General features: G+C 38.6%; 1 protein-coding gene across 1 annotated transcript in view; it reads right to left on the bottom strand.

The window, feature by feature from the left end:
• The window catches only part of SLC12A4 (solute carrier family 12 (potassium/chloride transporter), member 4), a 56,517-nt gene that overhangs the window by 12,968 nt on the left and 29,634 nt on the right, over positions 1-13,915 (bottom strand). Inside the window, exons 11-18 of the mRNA XM_010584770.1 lie at positions 7,376-7,522; positions 6,724-6,778; positions 6,254-6,384; positions 5,567-5,808; positions 3,462-3,676; positions 2,336-2,500; positions 2,154-2,252; positions 107-164 (exon numbers count right to left, since the gene is read on the bottom strand). Coding sequence (XP_010583072.1) covers positions 107-164; positions 2,154-2,252; positions 2,336-2,500; positions 3,462-3,676; positions 5,567-5,808; positions 6,254-6,384; positions 6,724-6,778; positions 7,376-7,522 — 1,112 coding nt within the window. The remainder of the gene's footprint in view (positions 1-106; positions 165-2,153; positions 2,253-2,335; positions 2,501-3,461; positions 3,677-5,566; positions 5,809-6,253; positions 6,385-6,723; positions 6,779-7,375; positions 7,523-13,915) is intronic.

Here is a 13,915-nt window from a genome sequence, read left to right as displayed (position 1 = left end):
GGGGGGGGGATGGGAGGGGGGGGGGGGCGCAGGACACGAGATAGGAAAGGACAAACCTTCCCTGCAAAAAAAGAAGAAATGAGAGCATTAAAGCAGTGAAACTTACTTATCTCTCAGGACTACACCTTCTATGCAGGCTCCAAATAATAATACACAACTGAAGTCTTGAGTACAGAGTGTGCTAAGGAAGTAGGATTTATTTAGACATGGCAGATGAAAACAACCACAGAAAGTATTGTGTAAAGTTCAATATGTGCCTCTGTCCTACAGCATTTGCACTGCAGCATCTCCATAAGTACATGGTAAAGCTGGTGAGTAAATTAATGTCTCACTGCTCATCTATAACTTCTAATGTTACAGTGACAAAGTTATTATTCTAAGTTTCAATTTCTAAAAAAGATCATTTTAAATGTTACATTAGAGGAGATAACTTCAAAGGAAATATTTTTATATGTAAATGCCAATTTAATCTGCTAGTATAGAACAGAAATGGATATTAAAATATCTTTCTTTTCTCCCTCCTCCTCCTGTGTCCAAAGGTATTTTGAACATATAGCAAACCATTGCTTTGCACTTTCTCCTTTTGTGGTCTCTGAAGACATTCACATCACCAATAAGTCTTTGAATATTGGGTTTGTTATTAAACTGTACAATTGTACAATACGAAAAGTAATAAAAGGGGAAACATTGATCACCTCTAAAAATTATGGTGTAAACCTTCCACTGGGTGGCGTATTAATATCTACATATAAAGTTACCCACCACGAAATAAGTTTTGAACTGCAAATGTTTTAATGCTAGACCTAGGGGTTAGGTCTGTGACCTGTTTTAGTATTTATTACGTTCACAGGAAATGCAGACTTCTTGGTACAGGGTCAGCTCCCAAAGTAACATCTGGAAAAGGCTGCACTCCTAAGAAGCTGGGACAAGTGAGCTGGGATCCTGATTTACAGCTTGGCAAGTTCTGGCAAAAAAACAGGTTGGAAACAGCAGAATTTCCAGGAGAGTCACCATCTCCGCCAGCTGCCTTTTGGGTGGGATTTATTCAGAAAGCTCTTACAAAGAAGTTTTGAAGTCCTTGCTCATATTAATTACCTTTTGCCTTTTCTTTTCTTTTTTTTTTTTTTTAATCTCCTATGTTGATAAATAGTAGTTTAGGACACCAACAAGCTAGATGAAGCTGAAAGACCTTGGCTTCATCTCTTCTCTAGCAGGAAAGAAGAGATTAAGAGTCTTTCCTAAGCAAAACTCCTGTAGTCCTAAGCCCTGAAGAGTTTAACCACATACAAAACCTGGCAACTTCAGCCGGGACAAAGGCTATTCCTCTGACCACACACTCAGCACCTAGAAATCTGGTATGATGAACATCCTCATATTCTGCAAATTAAGTGCTCCAGTCTCAGTGGAAACAGGCAGGAAACAAGTCATTCACAGCTACGTGGACCTCACTACTGAGCACAGTAACAACTCCACGCATGCCAGCTGGGGATGTGTCTTAGAATTGTGGAATAGCATTAAATCAGATTAATGTGTTAAAAATCAAGGGGGGGGGATAAAATACAGTCCTATAAGCTGATTTAAGATGATCTCATTTCACTGACTTCAAAATAAATACATAAATTCATGGGTACCAGTGAGCAGCTGACTCTACACATGAACCTATCCCCCACCCCCTTGGGGAACATCTAGTCTAATTTCTAACTCTCGTTTATCCTGCCCTAAAATGTTCAAGAAAGCCTATACTCCTTAGTGTCACTCAAACTAAAAGGCTTTCCTTTTTTTTTTTTTTTTTTTAAGAAACTGAAATATATGATCTCTCCCATTTAAAGCCTTTCCTCATCTTAATGGTCCACTGCATCTTAAAAAAATATACACCTGTATTCCACCAGCCTGAAAAGCTACAGCCCACTGTGTAGCAAAGAAAAGCAACAGAAGTGCAAAAGAACAAAAAACCCAACACAAAAAGGGGCATGGAAAACAACAGGATAATAATTCTGATGCTTTCAGCTCATGGACTGTTTGGGTTTTTTTTCCACTGACCAACCATACCCGCACTGATAATTTAGTCACCTGAAAGCAGTTCCACAAATCAGATACACAGTCATCCACCTGAGTCACAACATGCCAGGACTCTACTAATTTTAAAAGGATACAGACTAATGATGTGGTGACAATAGCAAGAATTGTTCCAACGGGAATGGATTTCTGTGCATCTTTGAGGTCCCCTGATCTGTTTGAACCAGCCATGATACCTGAAAATACATTCTGGATGTAAGATCATGGAAGAGAAGAAAGCTCAAGGGACCCTTGAGCCCTCTCGTCCCAGTATTCTCACCGGTCACTGAAGGGAAGAAGATGCCAACCAGCACCATGAATGAAGTAGCTATATCGGAAAGCACATATAGATGGAGGTTGTTCTTCTGGCCTGCTACATCAACAGATGGGTGATGTGCTTTCTCCAGTATCTCTCCTTTCTCCAAATAATTGCTCCATAAGTTGTCTTCAATGTTATTATCACACCACAGAAAAGAAAAGCATGTTTCAGTTCAAAACCCGTTCTCATTATAATGGGTTTATAACTGAAGATTACAAATGCAATTCACTGATCAACACAAATTAAGATGTATACAGGTTACATGAAAGAAAATTAATATTGCATGCTTTCAAGGGAATCTATAACAAAAACAATAAATACGCATGAATAGCCTAGAGAAGCCTAAGCACATTTAATGCTTTAATATCACTAAATGTAACATTCTTTTAACTTTGTACCTATTTTAACCCCACGAAATACACTGATTATTTTTAAGGAACCACTATACCCACACATAGTAGCTCAGCGAATCCAAAGCAGCAATACAACCAGCTTTCTAGATATAAACTGATTTGTTCTTTAGGCAGTGGAAGAATTTACAGAATTATATGGTTGGCATTTGAAATTTCACTAATAAAACGCTGAGTCCATTTTAGAAACTAGACTACTAGTTTCTGTGAAAATGGGAACCATAGGCACTCAGCACCCGCACAAAGCAACTGGTCTCGCATTCATTTCAATAATGAACACTCTTCAATGATATTATATTCAGGAGTGGGCAAAGAAGGAGGTATACTATTTTTATATGAGTACTCTTATCTTTCAGGACATAATCATAATCTGTATAAAATGTAGAGTCATAGCTACACAGAGTTCTGAAAAATTTTAACAACTTACTCATGTTGGTATAGCTCATAATTACAGATGACTTTCTGCTGAAATTATGAGATGTATAAGGCAAATTTAATCACTTTTACAGCAGACAAGTACTGTATCTTAAGACTGGGTTTTCTTTATTGAAGATAATTTTCTTCACTGTAACTACATTTCTTCAGTCCCTCTTTCTTAACCAGCAGGGAACAGTTCAACCCATTTCAACTGCTCAGCATGTCTCCTCTTTAAGGGAAAAAAAAATATTCTGTCATACCTTTTAAAATGCCACTAGCAGCTCCCGGAATTCCTGCTATCTCGGAGACATTGTTCATTAGGAAATATTCATCACAGTTCTCGGTGGTTAAGTTTGTACTGTGGCAGAAGAGCTCCCAAAGCTTAGAGGCCACAGTAATGTTATCCTTAACTATGGTTTTGGCACAAACATCAAACTGATCTCTGGACAAAGTCCTGTTGCCCAACATGCAAATCCTGGAAGGGAAACATGAAAACCAGTATTATTATATGGTATTGGGAAAATGAAGTCTGTCCTTCCCCATAATTTTTCTTTCATATCATGGAAACTTCAAGTGCCTCTAGTCTACTACATCATTTCTGAGCTCCAAAAAGATGGTGGTAACAGGACAAAGACTGTACATCTGTTTCTTTTAAGGGTCAGAAGTATAAAGCTACTTTTCCAACAATCTTGGGAGAGGTATAAAAAGCTACGTCAGCGTGATTTATTGAATTTGGTAAATTTACCTTAAAGAATGAAAGGGAAAGATTAGGCCACTTTTTTTTTTTCCCCCCAGTTAAACACAACTACTGGAGTGGAAGAGATCTGAAGAATACTACCATTTAAATTACTAGATATTTAGAATATCTAAAGATATTTGGAATCACATTATCCCAGCTTCTGTATAGTAGCACTCAAATGACCCCTGACATTTTAGCTTCAGAATTAGGAGCTTACATTTCAAGCACAATAAGCAAAGTTTCTTCTTGTCAGAACATACTATGCATAATTGCTGAAATCCTCCAGTACCTGTTGTGTTTCACATAACTACAAATATAGTTTATTCCAGCACTGAAAATTTTTCATCTACTTCTGCAAAGACAGTTCCACAAAACATAGTGATATAACATAACAGCTTGCTGCCACTAAAAGTTCATTGAGCTTCTCTTCCCAGTGCCAGAAAATACCCACAGAAAAAAAATAAATTATTTCTTCCATTTTAATAAGTTTAATTGTTTCATGGGTCTTATCAATCACGAAAGCCAGGAAAATGGAAGAGACAGGGCCATTTTTGTAGGGTTTGCAGGCCTGTGAACTGTAACTTCAGAGAAGCCTTCCCCTCCAGAATTAAAAATAAATACAATATCTAGTTACTTCAGCAAAAGAAAAAGGAATACAGCCCAAGGAAGAAAGGTAGCGAGAACATTCAAGAACAATCCAAGAGATAATGAGGGGGAGGTAGAGACATTGTTTTATTTTTACTGCTGTAAACCTGCCACTGTTGTAAAACATTATAATCATTGGGCCCTAAATATCTAAAGGGAGCACTTGAGGGTTGCAAGTACTTAGTTACGGTCACAACATTTTAAGATGTGAATAATTATGCAGACTCAACTCCTCTATTTCCATTCCATTCATCTCTTGTCAGCAGCATCAAGAAATACTGTTTGCATTTCTGGTAAAACACATGCACCCACATTATCGCTGCTCCAGCTCTGAGTTTAAGAAACCGTATTACATGTTTAACTGCCAACATGCCAAGTAGTACGTGTTGTGTTTGGAGCAGGGCTACTCACATGGCAGACTAATCTGCTTTCAGGCCAAGGGGAAGTTTCGCTGGAGCCTCAGCACAGCCCCACCATCACACCTTCCACATTCCTAAGAGATGCCCTATTTCTCAGCAAGCAGCTGCATCACACCACCACAGTTTCCAACCACGAAGGCAGCTCATCATATCCGACTGGCCTGGAGAAAATGTACTTGCCAAACTGCTTCCTGCTAACTGCCATAAATAACCCAGCAAAATTCTTGCTAAAATTTAACTCAGCAGCTGTAGGCTAAGATACTGGATCGTCTTTGCAGGAAGCAGAGAAACATCAGCCTCTGTCGATCTGTATACTCACCACTAGACTTTATTCTACCAAGACAGTTAAAAAAATGTAATAATGCACTCATTTTAGCCTGAGAAACCTCTATTCCATGAGCTCTGCATACAGAAGACTATCACTGTCAAAAGAAATCTGAAGTAATTCACAAAAAAGGTAGCTCTGACAACGTATTAGGCAACAGTTTTAAGTAACTTCCATTGAATCCCACCTTCCAGATCTGTAGGCAAAGCCATACCCCCATCCAGAAACACTACTCACGGAAATTCAGGTGGATCAAAGATGGACTTGATAGCTCCAGCATAAATGGACAGTATAGATATTACTACGCAGGCCAAGAAGAGGGAAGCAAATTTGTTAACATATTTCACACCCACAAAGACCACCACTGCCATAAGGATGAGGAATACAGTTCCATACACCCTCATGTTATTTAGCATAGCACTGGATGCATCATGGGCACCGGATGGATGAAAAATTGCTGCTTGTGGCACAATATATGTCTGAAACAAGAAGAAAGCAAGCTGAAGGAACACAGGAACAGAACTCTGGCTATATTACTGTAGTGATCTTGTACTTATACTAGAAATTTAAATCACTTTCCAATCTGTAACACGCTCTTAACCAGGAATCTTCAGTTTATAGGAAAAGTCAAGCAATAACGGTCCATTCTATTTCAGTAATACAACTGAGCCAACTTCATCAATGATGAGCATGTGTCTTTGACTAAGTTGTACTTCCATCTGTGTTTTCAGAAAAGCTTCCATTCTGGATACCCAGAGCATGCACCTTCCAAAGGGAAGCACTAGCAGTACAGAATTGGACACCAAGAAACTGGAGACCTTCTGGTCTCTACCTGTAAATACGTATACAAATATGGGACAAGAATACTAGGGCATTTTCCATATGCTATTTGTTTTAAAAGCAGACTACTCCAATACTACTCACCAATAAAATCTCAATGGCACCAAGGATATACATTGCTCCTGCAAATGTTGTTCCCAAATAAAAGCACAGCCCTACAGCTCCACCAAACTCTGGGCCCAATGACCTGGATATCATGAAATAGGAGCCACCAGCTACGAAACAAGAAAAGTGAGAGTAAAATTACCATTTATTTATTGTTATAAATTGTAAAATATTCACAACAAGAACACAACAAAATTATACACTGTGTATCTGCTTTTTGTGGGGTTCAACTGAAGTATCTTTTTGTTAGCACAGGGGTAACTAAAAACCAAATAATTTAATCTTTAGTCTAACTGATAGTGAGAAGAAATACTAGATATGAATTCAGGCTTTGTATCCTGGCTTAAGCAAATTTCTCTGCAATAAAACCACATTAACAGCTTATAGCAACTTTTTTTTTTTTTTTTTTTTTTAAAAACAGAAATGAGAAGTTTGGCAACTACACTTACCTGGAACAACACCATTTGTGGCAATAGCACTCATTGATATGGTTGTCAGCATAGTCTGGGGAAAACAAGGAAAAGGAAGCAACTATGTCAACAATGTTTTTTGAAACGTAACTTATTTCTTGATAGAGTAAAGCTGCCACTGCATATAGGATACAGTATTTATCTTTATTCTGCCTTGACAGGTCATTATCTGAAAGAAAACAAGGGCAGCAGGAATTTAATCATCAACCTGTTGAGACTTTTGCTTGAGAGATAACCACTGCTTTATCAGGTCAAATAATGGGTGTCTGCATACAAAGCAAGATAAAAGAATGCAGGTGTCCCTCTATCTGCAGAGCTGAAATTCCAACAAAGGCTAGTCCAGCAAAGGAGACAGCCATGACCTGGCACAGGCACAGAAAACAGCTGTTTGCTGAACAAACGCTATTTTTAAGACTGTATCTACACTAGATACAGTTCGCCAGTTTACAAATACTAGCCAAAAAAAGAAAAAAAAAAGGCGGGGGGGGAATCACATGACTACAAACATAGCAGAAGTGTCTAGCAGAAACGTGGCTTTTCTTTACACATGCATCTACAATGCAGCCTCTCCAAGTTTCTTAATAGTTTCACAGAGATTATGTCACATGCATTATTTTACCCATATACTTACACAACAGCAGCAAAGTAACACAATCAGGAAGGACTGAAGAACTCCAGCCATTCCCACCATCCAAGTCAGCCGAAGGAAAAGAATAACCCCAAAGATATTCTGCATGCATGGTAAATACACCCCCATCAGGGTGCCCATGCTGGGTGACTGAAAAAAAAAAAAAAAGTTCATTGACATTCATTAACTGGAGTTATTCACAGCATAAAAACCCCTACAACTTCAGTTTTTCAAATGGTAGAAATCTGGGAAACATAAGGTAGACACATAAAAATACTTTTGTGCTGGACTTCCACAAAACATGACGCAAACTCCAAAACCACAAATTTCTGAACAAAATGTTGACCCTATCACATCTTCACACCTGAAGGAATTATACTCAGCATTTAACACCAATTACTAACAACAGAACATACATATATTTGTTTTATTGTAGAACCACAGAGTTTCTAGTATGAAACCTGTTGAATTCTGCAGACCCCGAGTAAGATAAATCCTACCCTACTCCCCAGAGTTTACTAATTAGTTTCATGGAAAACATACTTTTGTGATCTTACAACCAGAAAAGATTTGGAAGTAATCTGGAGACATGCATAATGTATTTTCTTCCATGTTATATGTTCTATGTAAAACTAATGATTCTAACCTTTCTTATGTTTAATATTAGCATCACACTCTGAATTACTTTTGACAGTGACTGAGAAAATACAAGTTAGTTACACAACTTCACAGGTACTGCACATGACTGACATTCAACATAGTATCTTGTAGAAATCTCTTTGGCCCAAATAGCTATTGCCAGAGGACAGTCAGATCCAAAACAATGATATCGAAATGCCACTGATAAGGGTTTTACTTCAAGGAATACAAAAGTGTTCCCTGCTTTGGCACACCTTGCACTAGCAGCATTTCAGACTCCCAAATCTCTGTGGTTTCCTGCCAAGACATTTCATTGCTTCTGCTTTCTGAGGTTTTCTTTTGCATTTAAAATTATACAGAACACTGAAACACAGGGGAAATAGAGAGTGTAACTTCTCAAAGGCTCATCCCTTTCTATAAATAAACCTGAATTCCAAAACATATTACAGATAGACAGCATTTAAAGAAACCCATGAACAATCATCTAAATGAGAAGGATATTAAAGGAAGGTGACAACAGTTGTTCAAATTTGACTCCACATAGCATTAACTAAATGCAAAAATAAATAGGTAACATGTACCCTTATAAACAAATTAGTTATGAATCAAAAGCAACGGTACTTAAGGCAAGCATATTACTCTTAAAGCAATAAAATGGCTGTCAAAAACTTTGTTCTTGCCTTGTCTTCCCTGTGGAAAAATTTAGTTACCTAAGGTAAGTCAAGAGTGTATTTTATTACATAAAGCAAAATCCTAGAAAAATCAAATGGTCAAAATAAGCAATCTAGGAATTCAGTGCTTCAACTCACAATCACACAGTACAATTTGAAATTTCCTCATCTACATGAGGAATCTGCCCTGCCAGACATGAAAGAAAACTGTGCCCAAGAACATGATCTGAACAGTTCTTTGTTAGAAATGCCAGGAATTGCCGACTGAGTTTTCTGAAGTCAGCTTGGAATTCTTTGTGTGACTAAGGCTAAATCAGAACAAACAGACCTTCCCCATATACACACTTCAACTCGAGTGAACCTCCTGAAGTAAAGTGGGCAACAGAGCCATGTGCTGATGGTTGCCAATGGACTTACCCTATGAGACCCACCAGCACAGGGCCAGAGAGCTGTTACTCACCTGTTCCGATGCCACAGTACAAAAAAAAAAAAAAATCCCTAAAACGTCACCTGCCATTTATACAAAAATCACCGTCCTATAGAACTAACCTGATCAGTTTTGTCAAGATTATGTATAAGGACAAAAGGAATCGTTTTCTGATACTAACAGAAGTGACACTTGTACATAAGTATCCTGATTAGGGTAAGGTAAGGATTTTTTAACAAGTTGTTCCAATGCTACAGCGTAGGAAGATCTTCTCAGGGTATTCTTTATAGTGTACCTGCTTCCTCAAGAAGGGGAGGTTTAGATGCTTTTGATTCAAACACCTTCATCTGATTCACATTATGTCTTCAACTGCATAAACATTAACTGAGAAAGGACTAAATAATGTTGCCAGGCTCTGGGCAGATTTTGCCCTGCATAAGGGCTTCCTATTGTCACATTAATGTATTCTTTGCCTCTATCTGATCATTCATCCATCAGTCACCCCCCTCACAGCACCTCTGAACGCAGCAGCCAGCATCAAGTGAATTTATCAGATGTGTGGGTATTTCAGAGGTAAAGGATTCTCTACGAGATTGTCAAAATTGGCATCTGGGAAAAGGAAAGAAGCTCAACCTATTGCCCCTACACAGGAGAAGCAAGTGGAGTACAGTTATTATATATTCTACATGACAGTCTTCCAAACACTATCAAAGCAGGTGAGTTTTCAGCCTGCCCTTTACACATCTCCCAACACCTGCTTCCTTTGCATAAGAATTCACCTTAGCTCAGCTCCTTCCTATCTTCTGCCCTATGTGGTCCCTGCAGCTTTGCTCTACTGTTAATCATCTTCTTCCCTTCCCTCTTAAGTGGCCTCTTATGCATATCAAGTTATAAAGCTAACTTCAGCCACAGAGGAAGAGAAATCGTGCACTAGTTGTGTAGTTATGAGACTACTGCAGAGCAGAGCAGCCTAGGAAATGCGTAAGTGTCTGCCCACAGACAAAACCCAAGCCACAGGTATTACTCAGTGTACCTCGGGCATAAGAGTTTACTCTGGATTTTCTTACCCCGCAGAATAAAAAATACTAGTATGAAAGAATGATCCACAATTACAACTTGAACCAGCTTGTTCACAGAAATATTTAACACCAGTGATCTGCAGTGACTTGACCCTTTTTTTATAGCAACTTATAATCAGTAAGTGATACTAAACCAGTGCTTAACTCTCAACAGAATGCAATCTGAAATGAGAAGGGTATTATGTTCAGTCTCAACAGCTACTAAATGAAAAAAAATTTAACACCCCATGCTGCATAAAGGAAATAAAACACAAAGACATTTTGAAGAACACTGGTTTAGATCAACCAAGAAGGGACAGAAAAATCTCGAAAACAGTCTCAATTTCAGCAATGCAGATCATGTTTCTATTCACTCTAATCAGCTGCAGACACATAATTGATACAAATATTGATCTGAGTCTGAAGGACACTATTTCCATTGTGCCAGCATGATGGGTTATCAAAGCACTTGGCTGTAGGGCTCCGGGACATTGATCAGTAATGACAGCTCTTGTGGTTGCCCTGTCGCATGAGGACAGACAGCAGCACAGAAATGAACTGTCTTATTAAAGATACATGAACTAAAATAGTTAATCTAAATTTTTCCATCATAAGACGGGGATATTTTTATAGCACTGTGAATATTAAGTGCTTTAATACAAGACTGTATTTAGAAAAGATAAAAAGCAACGCAATTTCTACCCTTTTACATGGACTAGTGTCAATTTTATCTGATGTGTATCTAACAGAATGCTACTATCAAAAATACTTAATGGGAATGCTGAAACAGGGTAACATGTTTATATTAAGCTGTTTTGCACTGAAATCATCCTGATCTTCGTTTGCATCTTCCACAAACTCTGCAGCAATTATTCCAAGAGATTAGAAGGGGGGATAGTCACGTAATGTATTTTCCTGAGCTCTTTTGGTCTCGTCACTGTAGAAAGCAGGTGCTGACAACACTGATCTCCTCCAGCTAAAGCACATCACTCTCTAGTCCTTTAAGCTTAAACTTTGGAAGAGAGATCTCATTTTTACAATACCCACCTCTCAGAGATTTGGCCACATCATGTGCACACAACTGCCTTGTCTCTTTTTTTGTGTGTGTCCGTGGGGTTTTTTTGTTGGTTTGGGGTTTTTGTGGTTTGTTTTTGGGTTGGGTTTTTTGGTCACTTGAATGAATATGATTTGGTGGGCAGGTGTGTGCTAGATAACAAAACGGTATTCACTGAGACACCTGTCTTACCTGCTCAGAGAATTATATATTCACTTACTGAAAGGACTGCTTTCTTCATTCAATTTTCAAATACCAGATCTAGAGTCTGCTCAATCTCCTCGCTCCAGTTCTTGTCTATGAGATGCCAATTCCAGTAAGTGACACATCAGGACAGGCAGCTTACCTTTCATCGTCACGCTGGCTGGGGATATATTTGCCGAGTGTACCCAGTATAGCATTCAGCAATGAGTCTGTTAACAATGCTGGCACTTAAAAACAGAACCTGCGATCATGTTGGGGTGCATATTCATGCTTCTGTACTAATGCTCAAATGGGAAGAATAAGGTAACAGCACTGCATTGATTTATATTTCAAAGATTATTAAAGACAAATGTGTAGAAGAATCCCATTTGCACAGTTTCTGGATACCTTCAATCCATAGCATAGTACAGTTACTGCTTTTGAATTTCCTGTTTTTAATGGTTATAATTACTGGCCAAGTTAATAATCAACCTTCTTACATTCTACAAGATGTTTAAAATTTCATATTGTATATGGCAAGAGAGGGAGAAGAAATTCAAACTACAGTTATAACATTGCAGCTGATGCAATTTATCCCAGACGCAGACATGCTAGGCAAAGATTCACTTAAGGAAACTGCAGTGTTTACACAGAAAATACTGAGATATTAATGCAGGATGATATTGTCACTTTTGGAATGGTTACCCAAACCATTCTACAAAAAACATCTGAGAAGTCTGCAGACACACATTTTTGGGACACGGGAAAGCATAATTCAGGACAACCCAGGTATTTTGCCCAAACCCTATTTTACCATAGAAGCATAGGTTTAACAAGGACAACAGTCCTTTTTTAAAAATGGCAGTAAACAGTCTGAAAACATGCAAGTGTTTACATAAATCATACCTAGATGTAGAAATATTAACACCAAACCTTACATGTTACTCTACCAGGGATTTAAAACAACTTCCCAGTTTCCTGTTATTTGCCCCATTTTTACCTTATGAAGCTATACTGCATTTGCTTTAACCAACTTTACACTACAGACCCGTCACGAAATTCTCCCAATTCTTTCTCCAACAGGGAAGTAAGCGACTAGCTTTCAGATTAGACTGCATCTTACCCTGGTATTGTGGTCAGGCAATTAATGAGGAAATAAAACAGCAAAAGTGATCAGAACTTTCTAAAAATAGTAAGGACTGTACCTATTGTATCCCCCTCCATTCTATCTTTGTTAGGATAACAATCGATCTGATTTTGATAGGAAGAGGCTGAAAATTATTTTAATTATGCAACACCACCATATTAACAGCTGATGCCTGAAATTATTCCTACCAAAAGCATGCTAAAACAGAGATGCAGCTGACATTTCATGTTAGTAATGCCAAGGTAAAAACTTTGGACAGACTCAGCAATTAGCATAACACCAAGTACTACACAAAAGAAACTGACAGTTAAAATGTTTAAATTACTTTTTTAATGTAAGCTTATAATACTAGAAAGCAGTTACTGCACCCAGAAGACCTTCACTCAGTCTTGTAATAATGTCATATTAACCACAATATTACAGCACTTTAGTGTGTGCGGTCTCAGATAAAATTGAGTTTTAAACTTCATGTTGACTAAACAACTTTGTTAACCACAGTGCAAAACCGTGCAGAGCAAGGAACTGGAGTGTAAGGGAGCTGGAATCCAGCTTTCAGCATGGGGTAACATGCATTCTCTTTGAGAGCAATGTGCTGTTTTTCAACATTATCACTGCCATCTCATTCTGAAATGGCTCAACTTTGACAGGGCAGTACTATAAAATCTGTTTCAAGTGCTACCTTACTTTTTTGGAAAACTTTCTTTTGACAAAATTTGCAAGCACACTGACAGGCCTGCAAGTGCCATAAAACGCAACCACACCACTTGAGGGTTTAGCACTAACTGAAACACTTGCCTGACTGCCAGAGCACTAAGAAGAGCAGTTAGAACATAGCCCTCCTGATACAAATCTAACTACCAACAATCAATCCCCACCTTCTACCTAGTTATTACAAGGCCAGCCCAAACGGGCTAACCATCTAAATGCAGATCCTTTGGGGCAGAAATCAGCTGCCTAAATGCCTAAGAAGAGAATGACTCTTGAGCTGCCGCAGGCTGTCCTATCTGACCTCCACCCACTGCTCTAGAAGGGTGTTGCCTCCTGCAAGTCCTGTGTCATACCCACCAGGCTTGTAGAGATGTGTCAGATACTGCTGGGCAGCTAAAACAGCACTACGAAAAAGCTGGGCGTTTTGTTTTGTTGTTTATTCGATTCACCGCGAAAAGCCTATGCTCCTTACCTAAATCCATCCCAAGTGTATGTAACTGCACCGTAGGGCACAGTGCTTAACCACTGCATCCGCCCCAATTCTTTGGTAACATTTGGCTACCTACAGAGTTCTACGTTATTTCTTTGCAACACTGTCATGGCTCCTGACGGACATTAAGATAAAGCAGAAAGGAGTCCAGCTCCCCAAAAATCAC

This window comes from Haliaeetus leucocephalus, unplaced genomic scaffold, assembly GCF_000737465.1.
Source record: "Haliaeetus leucocephalus isolate CR32 unplaced genomic scaffold, Haliaeetus_leucocephalus-4.0 Scaffold92, whole genome shotgun sequence".
Taxonomy (NCBI): domain Eukaryota; kingdom Metazoa; phylum Chordata; class Aves; order Accipitriformes; family Accipitridae; genus Haliaeetus; species Haliaeetus leucocephalus.
This window is presented reverse-complemented; position numbering and strand designations above follow the sequence as displayed.